General features: G+C 43.5%; 1 protein-coding gene across 3 annotated transcripts; it reads right to left on the bottom strand.

The window, feature by feature from the left end:
• Positions 1 to 326: 326 nt before the first annotated feature.
• Positions 327 to 20780, bottom strand: LOC131230280 (dual specificity protein phosphatase PHS1). 3 transcript variants are annotated; one of them, XM_058226117.1, is made up of 11 exons: positions 20565 to 20780; positions 20399 to 20461; positions 20138 to 20304; positions 18468 to 18672; positions 6462 to 6638; positions 6217 to 6377; positions 4641 to 5724; positions 3299 to 3445; positions 3001 to 3228; positions 1036 to 1193; positions 327 to 962 (listed from the first exon to the last, which is right to left on the bottom strand). In XM_058226117.1, the coding sequence occupies exons 1-11, from the start codon at positions 20637 to 20639 to the stop codon at positions 593 to 595; spliced, it is 2835 nt and encodes a 944-aa protein (XP_058082100.1). In that variant the 5' UTR covers positions 20640 to 20780; the 3' UTR covers positions 327 to 592. The 3 variants fall into 3 exon arrangements, with proteins under 3 accessions (XP_058082100.1, XP_058082102.1, XP_058082101.1); XM_058226119.1 differs by lacking the exons at positions 20399 to 20461; positions 20565 to 20780 and having other exon boundaries at positions 18468 to 18635; positions 20138 to 20276; XM_058226118.1 differs by lacking the exons at positions 20399 to 20461; positions 20565 to 20780 and having other exon boundaries at positions 18468 to 18667; positions 20138 to 20275.
• Between the last annotated feature and the right edge of the window lie 752 nt (positions 20781 to 21532).

Here is a 21532-nt window from a genome sequence, read left to right on the forward strand (position 1 = left end):
GCATGTTTTTTCTTCCCAATTTCTCTATTACCATCTTAAAATTTTCAACTAGTTCATATTGGAGGATATGGAATGTGCCACACACACGGAGAGGAAGAGTGAGAGGGGTGAGAGGAAAAGGTGTGTACTCCTCACAGTAAGATATATAAGTTTCACCTCATTCTAAGCAAAATGCAAGAGAATTCCCAATATGGTAATATTTGACTGAAAATGGAAGTGCAATAGGGTTGTCAACCAGCCCTGAGGTGCAGTTCCTTTTTCAGTTTTCTAAGCCCAGGCCTGTCCCATTGACAGTCCAACAGTATAATCAGATTGTGCATCCAAAATCACCCTGAAAACCTCAAACATTTCATGATTATATTGATCACTAAGCTCAGTATGAAACAAGGATCTACATTTCTTTCACAGATTATCCTTCCCCACCAATATTAATTTACACCACTCAACAACAGATCCTATCAAGCAAACCCATCAACACCATCCATTGAGACTGCTTCTGGGTTTGGTGGTTGCTAAATACCGACTCTTTTTCGTGGATGATCTGTCCACACCAAAATTAATTTACACCACTAGACACAAAAGAAGAAGAAACTTATGGAGAAAATCCATCAACCTTCGACTGAGGCTGCTTTTGGTTCGGACTGACACTCCCACCCCGGCTAATCTTTAGTGCAACCAAAGCCTTCTGTATTTCCATGGTCATTGCGCTGTCCACACTTCCCGACGATAACTTCCTGTGCGACTTCTGTAAATGAAGCTTGAGAGAGCTACTGCTCAGGCCCGCATTCTTCCCACAAATCGGGCACACTTTCATCATCGGTCTCCTGTGCTGCCACTCCATCGAAGCATTCCCATGCAGTTTCCTATCGAGGTCCAAAAGGGCCTTGGCAAACCCATCATTGGGCTGCGCTCGGCGGTGCACCCTTTTCAGTGCATTCCATGCTGCTAATAAAGTAAAGTTCCTGCAAAAGAAACATGCACATCAGGAAAGGAACATTTTGACCGCATATCTGAGCTTTTCATATCATCCCTTACTTTCGTAACATCAAGTAAGCGAGAACAACTGTGGCGCTTCTACTTCTCCCTTCAAAACAATGGACTAGAACTTTTCTTCCCAAGGACTCTACATGTTCGATGAAATCAGAAGCCTCTTCAAACAGATTGCTGATTTTCTCATCTTCATTGTCACTTATCTGTACAAAGAGCACATGTCCAATAATAATCAGTTGAGAGCAGTACCCAAGTGTAGCAGTGAGAAAATGGAAAAGGCTAGTCAAATAATCTGGAACCTCAGAGAGATTATACGGGTGGACCCAAATAAGAGTAGTATCCTCAAGCCATGAGCTTGCATAAGTGAAGCCCCTCATCCAGTGATCAAGACTATTATCTAATGGGCCCCACCACACCATGGATAGAATGTCCCTCCAAAATCCCCGAAGGGGCAATCCCATCCTTCCAATTCATAATCATCAGCATCATCATCTAAGCCATATCCCAACTAATTGGAGTCAGCTACACTAATCCTTTTCTGCCATTCCGCTCTATCAAGGGCCACATGAATCCTACCCTTTCAATTGGTGCCCTGCAAATCAACTGCAGAGAAAATGAGGAGAAATGCTCACTTGTTTGATGAAGCAAAAATTCCCTCAAATTTTAAATTCAAAAATTTGCTTCATTAAATCACTAGTTGTTTGGAACAACTACTTGTATCATGTGAGCATTTCTCAAGAAATAACTACAGCATCAGACCACCACCATCATCATCATCATTATGTAGCCTTATCGCAGCTACTTGGGGTCAGCTTGATCAAGATCAGGAACAGAAGCTGTCACTATTGTTTGGCAGAAGTTTGATGACTGGCTCCTTGGGCTCATCACAGCCAGGTAGTGTCAGGGGATAACTAGGACATTACATGGTTGGGCCCATCAGATTAACAGTCTGGATTACCAAACCAATGATCCCGCTTGCATGGACATAAGATTTGAGGATGCTATACATAGGCGGAGGCTGGGAACAGATAACAGCGATCCGCGAGTTATGAATGCAACTGCACAAAGTCAACATATGTCATGTCATTCACAAGAGAGAAGAACCATTCTGAAACTTGTGTGGAAGTTCTCTTCTTTGGAGTTTCATATATAGAAAGTCATATGCTCGTGTCAAATGAAGTGAATATCTCAGAACTGCCCATTGTGTAATTCATTTTGTGAATCAGGGTCTATCTGGATTGGTGAAATTTGGAAAGGAAAATGTCACATCTGAGGAAAACTGTTTATAAGAAAATTTATGGAAAAGAATCTTAAAAAGGTTTGTTTAAGCAAATGTGATTTCCATGGAAAAGTGAAAAGGTCAAAGGTCAAACAGTGAGTATTTTCTCTTTTATAAAAAAGGAGTAAAAACACAGGATTATCAAGTTTTTGGGAGGAAAGGAAAAATGCCTCTTTTTTCATAAGGGAAAACTGTTTTCCACCGGTTACTTTTTTAGTAAAAAACATCATATCAGTTGAAAACATTTTCTTTTCCACAGTACAAAACATAATTCCACCAATCCAAACAGGCCCTCTGTGATTTGCAATTTTACTTTACAATTGAATTGCAAGTTCATTGCTGTATTTTCCCAATTATCAATCCATTAATTCGTGTGAAGCATTTATGCTTCAGAATTAGAAGCTCGAAAAAACATCTGAAGTTTTTAAATGATTTGAACTCTTTTTCTTCCTGTTTTTCTTGGCAAGTGGAACATGATTTCGACATTGCAACAGCTGGGTCATGGCCACTACTACATAAGAATAATATCTGAGAATCCTTGTTGCCCAAAAAGTGCTGGCAGTGACTGCAATTGGAAATTCCTTTTTTAAAAAAAGGGTTGCAGCAGCAGGACAGATGAAGAGAGTTCTTCTGTAGAGTTTTGGTGCTTAGAATCATTGAAGATTTAAAAGGAAAAAAAAAACGGTTTCCAGCAGACAACTCTAAGCGGAACAAAGGATAACAGTGCTTACAGAGAAATTCTTGTACTGAAAAAGGTCGGGATACTGAGAGTCAGACTGTCCAATTTCATTCGAGCAAAGGCACAGTATATGCGTAATGCCCAAGTGCTGGAGTGTATACACAGATCTTGCAGCCAGAGCTCCACCAATAAACATGTTACCTGTAATCATAGATGGCCGCTCCGTGTTTGCAGCATCGGAGATCAAGGCTATCCTCTCAAGAATGTGTTCAAGTCTCACCTGCATAATCCAAATCCATAAATCTTATTCTCCAAATAGCACTGAATACAATCAATGATGTAGAGCTTACCTTCAACTCATAGGCATCAATGACACTGTTGTTGTCACTCCCTTCGAAAAAACCTGAATTGAAATTGTTTTCCTGGCAGAGTTTAACTGCTTCGGTTCTAAGCATCTCATTCCACTGTTCCAACTCTCTACTTAACTCCGCATCCACCTAAAACAAGCATTGTGTTAACAAATAACTCCGTTCTGGGAGAAAAAAAAATAAATTATTATTCCTTTATCCATAAGGATTAAAAAATGACATCACATTAAAGCTCTGGGAATAAATAAATAAATAAATAAGTTTTTAAATGTGCCCAAAACACCCAATTTTGGAATAAACAAAAAGGTACTAATCAGGATTTCTCAGAAGATAGAAAAGTCAAAGAATTGTGTTTTTTTTCCCTGAAAGATGACTTTGCATTAAAGAATAATTGAATACAAATAGGAGGGAGAAAAAACACCCTAATTAGCTGAGATATCAGCCACAGCATTCGCCTCTCTTCCAACATTGGCAAATGAAATGTCTAACCTAGAGGTGAAATATTGGGTCTCATTAAACACAAAAGCCCCGATGGTTGGTCATGGCCTTTCTAAGCCCAAGCAATGACATTCAACAAGTCCCTTTCGGCTATAACCAGAGCAGAGAGCTCTTAGGCAAATAAGTGAAGCCATTCCTTCAATGCCAACACATATTAGAATTGTCCTACTGTGGTACAACCATTATAGTAATGTCCAATCAAGGTGATGTTGCTCAAACAGCAATAGCACTGTTTTTTGCATGCCACCAGATCCCAGCCCTATAATTCAACCATAGCACCATATCGAAAGATCTTCCAAGGGATATCTAAAACCTGCAGATACTTCAAATTAATTGGGGATTTCGTGAAAATTAAGAGATACTGGCAATTCAGTTTGTTAAGAGAAGAGGAAATCTCATGAAACACTTTATTTATTTAATCAGCACGATACACTCCATAATTATTCAGGAAAGTAACAAAATACCCGCCATATAAGTTTGTCCACAACATTTTCTTTTTAGCCCAATGACCATCATCAATACATTTTTGGGTGTTTAATACCAATAGGCAGTCCTAGCAATGTTAAATAATCCTTTTCTAAAAGCTTTAACAGTGGTATGCAAGATTTATATAGCTCTCAACTTTCATGGCATTTCTACCGGCTGATGAAAGGGGATCCTACAAGAAACAAGAGATTCGAGATCTCCAATAAGGATTCTGGTGGATTGCATCCCATGCCTTCAACCACTGGCGCATTGAGGTCATAGACTACCAGCCTTTTGTTGTTAGTTAGTCGACTATCATAGATTGCTAATATATGCTACCATATGCAAGAATATTTCACACCTTGGCATATTTGTTGAAGTCACGGAGCTTCATTGTTAGGCGTAGACTACGAAGAGGCTCCCCAACTCCCCTAGAGAACCTTCCATGCCAATTATCACGTAGGGCAGGAGAAGCTGAATCTGAGCTTTCTCTTGATCCTGAAGAAGATGACTTGGAAGTCATTTTCGGCAACTCAGAGTCACTTAAATCCGCTGGAGCTTCCCCAATAGCCCGTTCCTTACTTCCAGGGGAGGGGCAGTTCAGCCAAAATCCTGCTGCTAGTGATGGTGATTCCGAAACCCCAGTATCCTCCCTATCAATATCCCCCGGGGAACTTTTATTGATTATCAACAGAAACGCCCGTAAGAGGCTATCGAGCTTCTGGTAAAGCGTTAGAAGGAATATATGGAAACCCTGAAGGTCCCTCAGAGCCGCACGAAATCCAGCCCGGAACTCATGAACAATCACAGTTGTGTCATGACTTGGCCCAGTCTCTGTAGCAGACTCTTCAGGAGACCCAATCTTTCCTCCTGTAATTTCATATAGCACGTTTGACGAGTAATCAGCACTGTTGAGGAGGAGCTCGACTAGCTTTGGATAATGGGCATGATCATTTGCACGTTTGCCTGCGGGAGGTCGGCGTGGAACACCAGAGTCAATAGCCACAATGTGAAAATCAGAAGATTTGGATTCGTGAGAGACTTGATTCTTTGTGGCTGTATTCGTGGATTTTGGGGTATCCATCATATCAGATGCATCTAAGCTCTGAGATACCAGTTCGGGGTTAGAGGGACTTAATCGGCTGTCTATCGAGATGGATCTTCTATCTTTTTGAAGAGCTCTAATTACACTCGGTCTGTGTCTTCTCAATGCAGAATCAAAGGCTTCTTCCAATGCATCCATGTCTACAATGGACGCTTTGTCTGCAAACAGTAGATTTGCAGAATTGCCACGCCATCCAAGCTGACGACACGGGAGTCTATCTTCATTCCTAAGAACAAGGTCCAACATCAAGATCCGGCCAAGGGCTGCAGCTGTATTTTCAGCAGCTTCCTGCAAAGCAAATGCATTTGGACTTTCTAGAAGAGGCGAGCCATGGACGTAACTGAAAAAAGAAATCCATTTATGCAGGGTCAACATGACATCGGATTATGGAGGTTTTTTAATTCCACAGGTTGGCCCAGCCCATACATGCCACAACACAAGCCAATGTGGTGCACGTGTGGGAACATCTGAGCTGTCCATCAGGTAGGACGCAACATGCAAACGCCCCAACCCAACACCTACATCAGTTCACTCATCAGGTGGGCTGCATTGTATGAAACTACTGCAACAAACTAGACCAAGTTTTTCGAGCCATCCATTTCTCTTCTACGCAGTGGCCACCTGATATGTGGACCTGCCTGATTGCTGAATCAGGCACCTAGGTCCTGGACAGTGAGGCCAGCTGATCGAAGGCTTAAATCTTGCAATCATGTGCTACATACATTGGTACATGAGATGGAATGGATAGGAGGCTGGAATCAAAATGCATGTGGAATTAATGAACCTCTTACTGCAATGCAATATTCACTACAGGAGCAGGTTCTGTTTGCACTTCATCAGAAGTAGGCACCGACTCATTTCAAGAGCCTCCAACAGTTCTGAACATGTCACTTGACTGGATTCGTCTCCCTCCATGACTGCCACATCTCTTGCTTTCTCTACAGAATCCTTGATCTGCTGCCATTCAGGGCTAGAATGATGAATGACTCTAGCCTGCAATGTTCAGACAAGTTATTTGGGTATACAATTAGATTTATGCTCCAGCAAGGAAGAAGTTCCAGACTCCTGTATATACACCTGCGGTGTTCGAACTCCTAGCAGTTTTGCAAGCTCATAGCCCAGGCGTTCAGATTGTGTGGCCATCCTTGTCGAAGATATCTTTATGACTGCGGCCGCTTCCTGTGGCAGGAGGTCATTGTTCTCAGGCCTGTTGAACAGGGCGAAGAAAACAACTCCTCCAGAATTTACAGTCACCTGTAACAAAAAATAAAATAATAAAATAAAATTTGTAATTTTGCAATGAACAAACAGAAAAGTTAGTGTATAGAAACCTAACAACTAGCAGAAAAAACCAACCAAACAATCAACAGGCAGTATATAGATATGGCTCCCATGTTTATAATAATTGCCTCCTAATGACTGTCAAATATTGGCAGATCTAGCAGGGCTTGGAGAAGGAACTGATCAGGATTCATGGTTGTACACTCCATGAACTTTTTCTTGAGACCTTCCTGTCTCTAAACCAGAATACTTTTTCTTGAGCATTACTAATGAACATACCTTTTGTGTGTTGGCATTCAGATGTATATAATAATTCTATTTCACAGAGAATTACAAGATCCCTTCTTTTTTTAAGGTAAAGAAACTTTTATTAAAAAGGTGCCAGGATGGCACAAAAGGCTGGAAGCAAATCAAAGAAAAAAATAACAATCCCTTAAAGTATCTATATAAGAGGCCCAATCAGCCAAATGAGCACTCCACACCGACGGCCCAGTCTCCAGCTTCCTGAGCTGGGACGAGTTCTCTATCTTCGGATCAGAGGATGTCTAGATTCTCGTCTGGGGAATCCCTCTGGAATTTTGGAATGACGAGTTCTTCATCTCGGTGGCTAATCTTCTCGGCACCCTCATCAAACTCGACTCTAAGATGAAGCTGGGGGAGGAAATGGCCATGATCAGGGTCTGCATTCGGAGAAGAAAGGGGATCCCCCTCCCCCCTCACATTCAAATCCTCGCGGAAGACAGGAAAATCTACCTGCCAATCCAAAGAGAAGAGAAGAACATCCCTCTTCCTCGGTGGGGCGATCTTTGGAGATCGAAGGAACCCATGCAGGCAGCGACCACGGCCACAGCGATCGGACAGATGCATGACGGAGTACGCTCGGAATTCTCCTGGGGTCTACTGATTCTTTCTCCTCCAGTTGGACCCCAAGTGCTTGAAGATCCTGTCAGTTGCCAGCTCCTGTGTCAGAAGCAACCGGCAGCAGCACGCTTTCCTCTCCCGAATCTCGAGAATCCGCTTACACGTGGTGCAGTGAGGACGCGACGTGTGCCGGATCCTCCGCTAATCTCAACACGTGGTGGGCACGATTTTCTTCAACCGGCAATGGATCCGGATCCAAAGACGCATGGAGTTCCTATGGCTTCTCGAGCGTCAGGAGTCTCACTGACGTCAACTCGTGGCGAGAGGACGAGGCTTCACCCGACGGATAATTCGCCTGCAAATACACGTCGTGGCCATCATGCCAATCGATCAGACGATCTTCGGCCACGTGTCTCGCTTCTTTTCCCCATCTCAAGGTGTTCTAGGGAAGCCGACCCCTCTCTCCATAAGGAGACGCGTGGCGACGAAGCACCCATCTCAATCCAACCCGAACTTGACCCTCTCTCTCTAAGACCCGCAACAGCGGACATCGGGTCCAGTCCAGGTTTCATATCCCACCCAGTTAGTGAGACTTTTAACCTCAACATTCCCTCTCTTCCTGAACCAAGAGTAGACAAAAGCCACTTGCCCCCATTACCCTCGACGACTGTTCATCCTACCTTAACAACCACAACCATGACCCCCTTCATTCATAACTCCCCTCAATCTCCACATGAGGCTTCCCAGGCGACCCAAGCTCCCCATCATCCCGTCAAGCCGATTCATCCCCTAAGAATCATAGACCCTATAGATAAGCTATCATTTCGACACCTCGAGGAAGAAGCTGACATCGACTTCAAGCGCACCTCGGACCACTCAGATAACCCCTCCTCCCCTATATCTCTGTCTTCCTCTCTTTTATCCTCTCTAGGTAATAGATCAGACCATGGTCTTCTCACCTTATTTCAGGAAGTTCCAGACATTGAAGTCATAGATGCTGAGCCGCTCCAGATCTGTGACGGCACAGCCTCTAATCATCCTCGAGACGATTCCATCAAGACTATGGGTGACTCAGAAAGAGCAGAGTTATTTCAGACTATCCAGAACAAGAAATGGATTCGCGACGCCGTAGGCCACGTCAGCAAATCTTTAGGTCTATCTTTTGGCGACTGTCCGAAGGACTACGTAACCCTCTTCCACTGTGTCGAAGCCCGTGGGCGCCCTCTCTCGTTTTCAAAATCTCCTAGAAGTCGGCGAGATCCAGATCGTGCATCAGCAATGACCTTCAGCGAATCGGGTCATTTCCTGATCATCCAAACAAGGGCAAGGAAGTCCTGTTCCCCAATGAACATTATCTCTTGGAATGTGAGGGGTGTGGGGTCCAAACAAAAGTGGCGTCTCATTAAGGACTCCTGTGATCGTCACCACCCTCAAATAATCTACTTCCAGGAAACTAATGTCTCCCAGTTCGACGACAAGCTGATGGGAACTTTATGGGGGGCTAGAGACGCCAAATGGATTGCTCTCAACTCTCAAAGTAGTGCCAGTGGCGTCCTTCTTGCTTGGCGATCGACCCAATGGACTTTGCAGAACAGCTGGGTGGGATCTTTCTCTGTCTCGGCTACTCTGGTTCAGATATCTTTCGGATTTCGGGTTCTCATATCTTCTATCTATGGGCCCCACTGAAGATGCCAAAAGAGAAGAATTTTGGGAGAAACTCGGCAACATCAAACTCAATTTTGATGGCCCTGATTGCCTCACTGGAGATTTCAACGTCATCAGGTATCCCTCAGAAAAATCTCATGGCAACAAGGTGACTCCGACGATGGCTGCTTTTTCGCAATGGATTGAAGATCAAGAGTTGGTCGATCTCCCACTGCTAGGGTCTAGATTTTCCTAGACCAATGGTAGAGCTACCCCTATCCAATCCAGACTCGACAGATTTTTGCTTTCTTCTGATTGGATGGATCTCTTCTCCTACTCTTCCCAAATTGCGCTCCCGAGAACCTCTTCAGACCATCGTCCTATCAAGCTCTCCCTCAGCGGCATCAACTGGGGCCCCAAACCTTTCAGGTTTGATCTTTCGTGGCTCAAGATAGTGGGTTTCCGACAAAAAGTCTCTGTTTGGTGGGAAGAAATCCAGGCGAAGGGATTTGCAGGTTATAGGCTTTACACTAAGCTCAAGTATCTCAGAAGTAGACTGAGAGAATGATATCAGCAGGAATTCCTGATTAGGGAACAGGAGCTGGAAGTGATTTTGTCTAAGCTGCAGAGGATTGATTCTGAAGCTGAAATCCATCCGATGTCCTCTGACATTATGGCCAGAAGAATTGAATTAATTCAATCTATATCTGTCAGGGCCCTAGAAAAAGAAATCTCGTGGAAGCAGAAGTCCCGGGTCAAATGGATCATGGAAGGAGATAAAAACACTGCCTACTTTCATAGTGTGGCCAACATGCAGGCCAGAAGCAATCAGATTAGTAGTATCATGGTGAATGGAGAGCGGACTGAGGACAGACAAAATCGCAGATGAGGCCGTTGCTCATTTCAGATCCTTGCTACAAGGCGAAGGTTGGAGCAGGCCCCAGTTGGACGCAATGGCCTTGGACAGCCTATCCGACGCCGATGCGGCTTCGCTTAAGCCCCCTTTTCTGTGGAGGAAGTGAAACTTGCTATTGAATCCCTGGATGGTGAAAAGGCTCTGGGCCCTGATGGTTTCCCAATAAAATTCTACCAGTCCTTCTGGAACCTCCTTCAAAAGAACCTGTTGGAATTCTTTTCCGAATTCTTCAACCGCGGCAGATAATCCAAGAGTCTCGGGGCTACCTTCATCGCCCTCATACCGAAATTCTCAGGGGCAGCGTCTTTCCAAGATTATAGACCGATTAGCCTGTTGGGTGGCCCATATAAAATTCTTGCCAAGGATCTATCCTCCAGACTAAGAAAGGTCATAGGTAGCATCATCTCTACAAATCAAAGTGGTTTCATTGCCGGCAGACAAATCATCGACTGCGCGTTAATTGCTAACGAGTGCCTCCATTTGAGCCACAGATCTGGCCAGAAGAGTGTAATATGTAAACTGGATATCGAGAAAGCTTATGATCATGTTGATTGGAGCTTTCTGCAATACATGATGAGGAGAATAGGTTTTGGGAGCAAATGGTGTGCTTGGATTGGCGAATGTCTGAACTCGGTTCACTTCTCGGTTCTTCTAAATGGGTCTCCGAAAGGATTCTTTAAGGGATCCCCCGGCCTGCGGCAGGGTGACCCGCTCTCGCCCCTTCTGTTTCTCATTATTGGGGAGGCCCTATCTCAGATGCTTATCAAAGGTCATCAGGAAGGCATCCTCAGCGGAGTCATCACGAAGGGCATCCAAAAGCCCCTGACACATCTACAATTCACTAATGATACCCTCGTCTTCTCTGAAGCTGGCGCAGACAAAATCAACAGTCTTCGTACCGCTCTCCGTTGTTTCGAGGCCGTGTCAGGTATGCGTATTAACTTAGCAAAATCCAAATTCTTTGGCGTCAACTTAGATAACGAAGAGACAACGGCGCTAGCTGATTTGTTAGACTGTACTGTGGGTTCCCTCCCATCAAGATCATCTCCAGCTTCCATATGTACCTGGCCAGATGGAGGTGTAGATACTTATCTTTGGATGGTCGTCTTACCCTCATCAAGACAGCCCTATCCTGTTGCGTAGCACGCCAACAACGCAATGAACCGAGATCCAATCTCCGGTCTCACCCACAAACGATAAACAAGAAGAAATATAGACTAGAAACAGAATCAAAGCATTCCAAACAAACCACAAGATAAGATATACGTAGAAAAAGCCCAACAAGGGTAAAAAAAATAATGGATGCAAACTTCCACTATGAAGAAAAACGAAGATTACAAGGCAATATACTAACCTCTCCCTTAGAAGTACAGAGAAAACCTTTTGCTCACACCTTAGAATTATTTCTCATTATTAGAAAAGCTTTCCTATTACCCTAAAAAAGCCCTAGGGACACCTATTTATAGTTTAGGCAACTCTCCTTTCTCACCTCTACGAAAATCGACTCAAATTTCCGCAGTTTGTATCAAATCCCGACTCAAATCTGCGTAAGCTCGACTGGTCGTGCGGAGTCTTCGACCGATCGAGCGGCACCCTCGACCAATCGAGCACATCCCACGACTGGTCGAGCACCTCGGAAATCCAAAATCCCAACTCGCTGGAAAACGAGTCGAGCCAATCCACGACTGGTCGAGTGGGCCACTCGACCGGTCGAGCAGGGCACTCAACTGGTCGAGCAGCCCCCAAATGTGGCTCCACATCTCAACAATCTCCCACTTGGAGACACATCGCCATAAACCATCGTCTTCTACATCTGGAGTGCATCACCTCCCCGTCTTCAAGCCTGAAGACCGATCAAAGCTGAATAGAGCTTCAGCTTCTCCCGTGTGACCGCCTTGGTCAACATATCCGCAGGATTCTCACTTGTATGAATCTTCTCCAGAGTAATTGATCCATCTTCCAGTAACGAACGTATGAAGTGATATCTGATGTCAATATACTTGGTCCTTGAATGAAAGGCTGAATTCTTAGCCAAGTGTATTACACTCTGACTGTCACTATACAGCTTGCAATCTGCTTGCTTCTTACCCAACTCTTCCATGAAACCTTGCATCCACACCATCTCCTTGCACACTTCTGTAGCCGCAACATATTCTGCTTCCGTCGTACTGATAGATACTATCTTCTATAACTGAGAGACCCGACTGACTGCAGCACTACCCAGAGAAAAAACATAACATGTAGTGCTTCTTCTATTGTCGATATCTCCTGCCAAATCTAAATCCACGTAGCCTTGTAGCTTGATTTCCGATCCTCCATAACACAGCCCTACATCCTTAGTACCTACCAGGTATCTAAGGATCCACTTCACAGCTTCCCAATGTTCCTTCAACCTGCTAACAACTCTCACTGCTTGAGCAATGTCTGGCCTCATGCTCACCATAGCATATATGAGACTCTCAATAGCTGACGCGTATGGGACTTTAGCCATTTAGTCCCGTTCCTCCTGCGTCTTTGCCCCTTGCTCCTTAGATAGCTTGAAGTGGTTGGCTAATAGAGTGCTAACTGGCTTAGCACCTCCCATATTGAATCGATCAAGTACCTTGGCTATGTACTCTGCCTGTGACAAAACCAGTTTCTTATTTTCCCTGTCACGCTTTATCCTCATGCCTAAGATTTGTTTTGCAGCTTCTAAATCCTTCATGGCAAATTCTCTAGACAGTTGTCTTTCGAGATCTGAGATGTCCTTCATGCTTGAACCAGCCACAAGCATATCATCAACATACAGAAGAAGGATGATGTACGACGTATCAAACTTCTTCAAATAGCAACAGTGGTCTGCATGACATCTCCTGAAACTGTTTCCCGACATGAAACTGTCGAACTTCTTGTACCACTGCCTCGGGGCCTGCTTCAGGCCATATAAACTATTCTTGTCTGCACATCTTGTTCTCCTTTCCTGGTGCCACGTATCCTATCAGCTGATGCATATATCTCTTCTTCAAGGTCCCCATGAAGAAAGGTTGTTTTAACCTCTAGCTGCTCTAGATGTAAATCCTATGTAGCCACTATACTCAAGACCATACGCATCGTAGACATTTTCACTACCAGTGAAAATATTTCAGTTAAATTGATACATGTCTTTTGTTGAAACCCTTTCACAACTAGTCTAGCCTTGTACCGTTTCGAACCACTGTGCTCCTCCTTCAGTCTGTAAACCCACTTGTTATGAAGAGCTTTTTTACCCTTGGGTAGAGTGACTAGCTCGCATGTACGATTAGACTCAAGAGAGTCCATCTCATCATCCATGGCCTGCTCCCACTTAACCCGTGTATCCGACTGTAATGCCTCTTCAAAACACTCTGGTTCATCATTATCTGTCAGCAGTAGATAATGTAAGGAGGGTGAGTATCGGACTGTGGGTCTCCTCTCCCGAGTGGACCTCCTCACAACCAGTGTCTATGACTCTGCCTCATAATGCTCATGTGCATGATCATCCTGTGGCACTGTAATACCCGTGTTCGGTAACTCTTCTAACTCTACGAATTCTTTCTCCTCGGCCTTATTTTCTTGCACACTGTCCTTATGCATCACTTTTTCATTGAAGATTACGTCCTTGCTTCTGATGATTTTCCTGTTTTCTGCGTCCCAAAACCTGTAGCCAAAATCATGCTGCCCGTAGCCTATAAACGTGCACCTCCTGGACTTCGCATCCAGCTTGTTTCTGTGCTCTGCATCAATGTAAACATATGAAGTGCAACCAAACACTATGAGATGTGCAAGGTTTACTTCTTTCTCAGTCCACGTTTCTTCTGGTAGCCCACCATCTAATGGTGCTAAGGAACTTCTATTGATGAGATATGCGGCAGTATTCACAGCATCTACCCAAAACATCTTAAGCAACCCCGCATGTAGCCTCATGCTCCTAGCGCGCTCCAGGATGGTCCTATTAATGCGCTCAGCCACACCATTCTGCTGTGGTGTCCCTAGAATCTTTTTCTGATGTTTAATTCCATTTGCTGCATAATACTCCTCAAATTTCTTATCACGGTACTCTCCCCCATTATCTGATCTGAGACATTTTATTGTTTTACCTGTCTCGTTTTCTACCATAACTTTCCACTTCTTAAATACATCAAATACATCAGATTTATGCTTTAAGAAATAGACCCACAATTTTCTATTAGCATCATCAATAAAAGAAACAAAATAACGTGAGCCACCAAGAGATAATACCTGTACCGGTCCCCACACATCAGTGTGTACAAGCTCCAACTGATGCGTCTTTGGAGCGCGTCCTGTCTTCTTGAAACTTACCCTCTTCTGCTTGTCATACACGCAGTCCTCGCAGAATTCCAAGTCAATAGACTTCAACCCTGTTAGCTTCCCTTTTGACAATAGCACTTTCATCCCCTTCTCACTCATGTCCCAACCTCTGATGCCATAACTGCCCATTCACTCCAGTTGATGCGACTGCGAGTGAATTATATGATCCTGAAGTCACGTACAAAGTACCTTCCTTCTTGCCTCGAGATATCACCAAGGCACCTTTTATGATCTTCCAGGAATCACTGGTGAATGTCATCACATAACCGGTATCGGCCAACTGCGTCACTGAGATCAAATTTCGTTTCAAACTCGGTACATGTCTGACATCCTTCAATTTCAAAGTCGTTCCGTCTTTCTGATTGACATGAACGTCTGTCTTTCCAACAATACTGCACGGCTCATCATCACCCAGGTAGACTCTCCCGAAGTCACCTGATACATAATTACGCAAAACATCCTTACACGAAGTGGCATGAAACGAAGCACCTAAGTCTATAACCCAAGACTCATTCCTCGCATCAAGAGACAAGATCAATACCTCTATGTCATTCTCCTTAGATAGATTCACTAAATCCTTCCCGCCTTGAGAGCTTCCTTCTTGTTTCTTAAGCACTCCGCAATCACGTTTCAAGTGCCCCTTCTTGCTGCAATGCCAACACCCGTCTTTGTCTTTTGATCTCTTGGACTTCTTCCTCAACTTAAAACGTCTGTGTTTATTGCATCATTTGTTCAGCGATCTTCATCTTCCTTCAATGTTTAGAGCATTCCCTGAAACTCCTTATGCCTTTCTTCTAAATTCTTCACTGAGAATTAGACCGGCCACATCATCAAATTTCCGTTTTGTCGACCCTGAAGAATTGCTCACAGCAATCACCAAACCATCCCAACTGTCTAGCAGACTGGATAAGATCAATAACGCCCTGACCTCATCTTAAAAAACAATGTCAACGGATTCCAACTGGCTCGTGACTATATTGAACTCGTTTAGATGTTCAGTCACGCTCCCACCATCTGACATCTTCATATTGAATAGTTGTTTCATAAGATGAACCTTGTTGGACGCTGAGGGCTTTTCATACATGGTGGCTATGGCTTCCATTAATTCTTTTGTAGTTTTCATCTTGGATATATTGAAGGCGTCACTCTTAGACAAAGAGAGTCGGATCGTTCCTAAAGTTTTCCGATCCAATAAAAACCATTCATCATCTGTCATCCTTTCTGGTTTCTTCTCTTTTCCTCCTAGAGGAATATAGAGGTCCTTCTGATACAGATAATCCTTCATCTGCATCTTCCAGAAGGCAAAGTTTGAACAATCAAACTTCTCAATTCTAGTCTTCCTTTCTTCTGTCATCACTCCCAATAGAACTAAACCAACAGCTCTGATACCAGTTGTTACACAGCACGTCAACAACACAGTGAACCGAGATCCAATCTCCAGTCTTACCCACAAACGATAAACAAGAAGAAATATATACTAGAAACAGAATCAAAGCATTCCAAACAAACCAAAAGACAAGATATACGTGGAAAAACCCCAACAAAGGTAAAAAACCACGGATGCAAACTTCCACTATGAAGAAAAATGAAGATTACAAGGCAATATACTAACTTCTCCCTTGAAAGTACAAAGAAAACCCTTTGCTCACACCTTAGAATTATTTCCTATCATTAGAAAAGCTTTCCCATTACCCTAGAAAGGCCCTAGGGACACCTATTTATAGTTTAGGTAACTCTCCTTTCGCACCTATGCGAAAACTGACTCAAATTTCCGCAATCCGTACCAAATCCGGACTCAAATCTGCGTAAGCTCGACTGGTCGTGCGGAGTCTTCGACCGGTCGAGCGGCACCCTCAACCGGTCGAGCACATCCCACGACTGGTCGAGCACCTCGGAAATCCAAAATCCCAACTCGCTGGAAAACGAGTCGAATCAGTCCACCACGGGTTGAGTGGGCCACTCGACCGGTCGAGCGACCCCCAGATGTGGCTCCACATCTCAACATATCCAACCTCCCGCTATATTTTATGTCTCTATTCAGATGCCCGGCCGCGGTGTTGTCTTCATTGGACAAGATTAGGAGGGACTTTCTCTAGCATGGCAAGGAAGACAAGAAACAATTCCACATAGTCAACTAGAAAGAGATGTGCTGCCAGACTCAAATGGGAGGTGCTGGGGTCAAAGATTTAAAGCTCATGAATCGAGCTCTACTAGGAAAGTGGATTTGGAGGTTTGGATCGGAAGAAGGAAACCTTTGGAACCTTGTTATCAAAGGTAAATATGGCAAATCGCAGAACGGTTGGTGGACGCAGCTATTGCTCGTGCATCATACATAGGGGCATTCGTAAGTTAAAAAGGGTGGTCTTCAACAGCATCGGTTACGCCTTGGGCAATGGGGAGAGAATTCGATTTTGGCTTGATCCCTGGAGAGGAGAACAGCCGCTGAAGGAGTCGTTCCCAAACATCTTCCGGTTATCTCCAATCAGAGACATCTCCATGGCAAATTGTTATTGTGTAACCGAAGGGAATCCAGTGTGGAACATCACCTGCGGACGTAACCTTAATGACTGGGAAATCAGGGAGTATACGGATCTGCTACTTTCCATTCACGCTTCTTCCCCTATCCAGTCTGAAACTGATTCCATAATCTGGAAACCGGATAAATCCAGTAAGTTTTCAGTTCGATCCCTTTACAATCTCTTGCTTAACAGCAAGACAGAAGCAGTCAGCCATCATCCCCACCACTGCTGGAAATATCCTATGCCCCCTAAACTTTCGACTTTCGGCTGGCTCGTAAGTAAGAAGAGGATCCTTACGGTTGATAATCTGAAAAAAAGAGGAATGCTGTTTCTCAACATATGCTTGTGTTGCATGCGGGATGAAGAAACGGTTGACCATCTGCTGCTCCACTGCCCCTTCATATCTGAAATTTGGTCTGATTTTTTCTACCGATTCAACATCAACTGGTGCCTCCCAAGATCGGTTGACCTCCTGCTTTTTGCCTGGCATGGGATTTCGATCGGCAAGCCAACAACAAGACTCTGGAGGATGGTTCTCCTTGCGATCTGGTGGTCCCTTCGGGAAGAACAGAATGGAAGATGTTTTAGGGACTCTTCCAATTCAGCTCAGTCTGTCTCGTCTAGGGCCAAACGCAGCTTGATCGAATGGGCTTCCAATGATGCCAAATTGAAAGACTGCAATCTTCTCTTTCTCGATAGTTAGTTTTCTTTTCTTTGTTCTTTTTCCTCTTGTTTAGTTTGTTCAGTCTGCCCCCTCGGCAGACTTCCCTGTTGTTTTCTTGTTCTTTGTTCTTAATGAAATCTCGTCATCTTTCAAAAAAAAAAAATCTTCACCCTACTGAAAACCTCAGCCTCTAAACTGCTCCTATTATCAAAACTCCCCCTATTCCTTCGCCCCACAAGGTCCAGAGATCGGCCTGAAGCATTAATCTCCACAAGGCCCTCTCTTGCTTCCCAAGACTCACCCCGTGCCATGACAGAAATGCACTTGCCGCTGAATCGGGCATCACCCACAGCATTCTGAAGATCCTAAGCAGCCAAGACCACACCATACTAACAAAAGAACAACGAAGAAACAAGCAATCCGCTGATTCGGCATTACTCATGCACATGACACAAATCTTAGGGAGATCCATAAACCTTTTTCTGAAGAACCATCATAAGATGCCTGATAAGAGGCATTTCCCAGCATACTTGGGTTTTTCAGTTTCAACAAGTAGAGCCCATGGTTTAGTAATCTAGACCATTTGTCTGTTGCATGCCACTGTGGATGGACCATGCCCCGAAACTCTCCCAAATTAGAAGATCCTGGCCACCAGTGACCAATTCTCAGGCCGCAAATCAAATGGTTACGATTGTTCCATCAAGGAGATTTTTGGAGCAAAGTCCATGACCATAAGGCACAACTGGCCAATTGACAGGATTACTGAACCATAGGCCCCGCTTGTCAGGAGTCAGAACTGAAAGCCAAGTATTGCACAGCCACATCTCACAAAAAACAAAAAAGGAAAAATATAAATAAAAATCATTGCATACCTCAATAGCTCGATTCATTTCATCCTCAGAATGTTCGGTGCTGCTAGTATGTTCGGTATGGTGTAGAGATGAAAGCATGCACCAAGAAAATTCACTTGACTCAATGTCCAACATAGCAGCTTTACCGAGTCTTTCCCACAAACTGATCTCTGGAGCTGGTTCGTAAGGCTGTGAATTTATTGAATCAGCAAGTGTATCTCCTGCACTGTATAAAAGCGCTATAATGTGACTTTAAAATTGCATAAAGATCTCTCATACAAAGCAGATAGCAGGAAAAAAAAAAATTTCAAAACAAAGTCCAGTAATATGAGGTGGAAAGAAAGACCACAAGCTGAGTTCACAAAAAACAGGTTAATGCCTCTGTCATTGTTAAAGGTAGAACATATATGATACAATAACAAAAGGGCTAAGATCAGCAAGGCCCATATCAAGGTATGGGAGGCAATCATATCCATTAAATTTCACTATTAATCAGACTAATTTGGTGCAAAATATCATAAAATTTCGTAATATTTGGCGCAACCAAACGCAACCTTAATTAAAAACCTAGAAGTAGCGTGTCGCTTACGCCACACACTATGTAGCATACTCCTCACACCTCTAAGGGGTAAATGTTATGCTACACGCTATTCGCTATTTAAAACAGTGATTTGAAGTTAGTAGTAAAAAACTTGTTACTAAACCTCTGCAAAATTACTTCCTCAAAATAGCCATGACGTAAGTACCTAACTGGGTTATTTATCCTCACTTTGCAAGTCAACTCATTAGCCAATTAATTCCCGGTTCTAAAGAAGTTTTTAAAATCATACAGATTTGATAATTATAGTATAAAATAAATAATGCAGTTTGATTAATCAAATATATAACAGTCTCATGGTAGATCTTTTCAATCACGACCATGGGCCACCACAAAGCTATTGTGAGGCCAGGATGGGCACACATACTTAGAACCACATGATTGCCCCTACATGGCTTTTGGTTTAGCCCCTACATGGATGAACATGTTAAATTCCATCTTCTTTTTCACGTAGTCGTTGAACATTAAACGGGTGTTTAGATACTCTATGGATTGGAATAAGGTTGACTGCTCTTCCAACCAGATAAATACGGGGAAAATGTAATGTTGCCAATTATGATTTGGAATAGCATAAAATGATATCAAGCCTAATGCAAGTTTATGAACTTTGCACCAACCCAAAAAGAAGAGCAGAATAGATGGTCATCCAGTCTGCAAGAGTACGGGTCCCATGCGGGAGTACGGTCCCATCCAATCGCACTCTAGAACTTCAAAATCCTCAGAAGCTTATTATGCTAACCAAGCAACCAATTCAAGCACAAGGAATGCTACATGAGCAGAGGCCCATCAGAAAACGCCAAACACAATGGGCTCCAAATGAGAACTTAGCACACATATGAGAGACCAAGGCCGTTCATCATCAGGTCCCAGGTTGAAATTTCATTGACCAAAGAAATCCGGCTGATCCACTCTCCTGGCAGCCCAAAACCGTATTGTGTGGCCCACCTGAAGAGCAAATCAACCTGGTTCTTGACAAAGGGCATATTCACCTCCATGAATAGCCTGGATTGGGCATACATGGAATGTGCGGAAGGACAGAATTGAAACCAAATAAAATCTAATGAATTCACAAGGGAAGGAATCCGTCCAATACCTCTGTTGGCTGGCAGACGGCAACCTCAATGGCATAGTTTCCAGACTCTGCATACGATTTGGAAAGCCCAAAGATCGATATTGGCCCCTGCGTCTACGCACTGACTCCAACCATTGGGCGAATCGGAAGGGAGAGCCCGTCGAAATTTCTCCTAACAGAAACAGCACCTGCTAAAAGGAAAAAAAAAAAAAAAGGAAATCCGTTCGGTAACAAATCTGTAAAAACGGAAGGATTTTATGTTTTTAGAATGCAATTGCATACACGAGAAGAAACGTGAGGCGATGAGGCAGTTTCCTCTTCTTGTTGTTGTTGTTCTTGGATTTCCTACAAAAAGCAGCAGATCGTATTAGGAAAATAGGAGTGTTTGAGAGAGTGGAAGGGATTGTGGTTTGGTAGGATTGCGTAAGGAATGTGTTTGTGAAAATACCTGTTGGAGAATTTTGAGGTTGATGGGAGTGATGATTGCAGGTTCGTGTTCTGCTTTTTGGTATTCAAGTGCCATGGAATGGAGAGAGAAAGAGAGACGTCCTTTTTGGAGGGGTTTTTTTTCTAGAGAGAGAGATGGCAATGGCGTGCTCTTTTTGCGGAAAAGAGACGCTTTTTTTCAGGAAGGGCAAGAGGGGGGAGTGAGGGAGGAGATTGCACTGCCGGTACAAGTTAGACTCGCGCGGCTCTACTTCGAAAGGCTACTGAAGTGACCTGGCAGAAATGTATTGGCGCCCTGCTATGATGTATGTAGTTTATCATCGCCGTCCATTCTCTTTGTTTTTTCATATTATTTTAAGATAATATCCCAAAAATGAGGCAAATACAAATCTCATGTGAGCCACAACACGTGAGACAATGGTGATTGAACGCCCACCATTAAAAATTTATTAGGCCATAAAAGTTTTGAATGAATCTTATATTTGTTTTTTCTTTTATCACAATAGGTTGAATGGAAAATAAACATTACAGTGGGCCTTAGGAAGTTTTTAAGGGTGGGAGTTCAATCACCACTGTTTCCTGTTGGATCTGTCTCATTTTTGGATAATGCCCCTAAATTATCTGTAAACATAAATGGACGGTGTGGTTAAAACACATATGTAATGGTCCATATATCAGCTTCAGTAGCGAGGCAGCATTGGTAGGCAATCCACGTACAGAGCGGGTTCAGAGCGGGGTTCACTTTCTGAAATTTTCCTATAATTTGAAGCGTCCAATTTCTAGTTGCTAAATAAATAAGTTATTCTTCTATAATCCTACTTTTCTAATGATCATTACCTCTTGATTTTTAGAGTTTTATGCTAGCCATTGATAATTTCAGTGATTCACAATCATCCGTTCAGGTTATTTTTATTATGATCTCTTTATAAAGTAGGTTCTACATGATGGACGGTTTCAATCACAGTAAAA

The sequence above is a fragment of the Magnolia sinica genome, chromosome 17 (genome assembly GCF_029962835.1).
Source record: "Magnolia sinica isolate HGM2019 chromosome 17, MsV1, whole genome shotgun sequence".
Taxonomy (NCBI): Eukaryota; Viridiplantae; Streptophyta; class Magnoliopsida; order Magnoliales; family Magnoliaceae; genus Magnolia; species Magnolia sinica.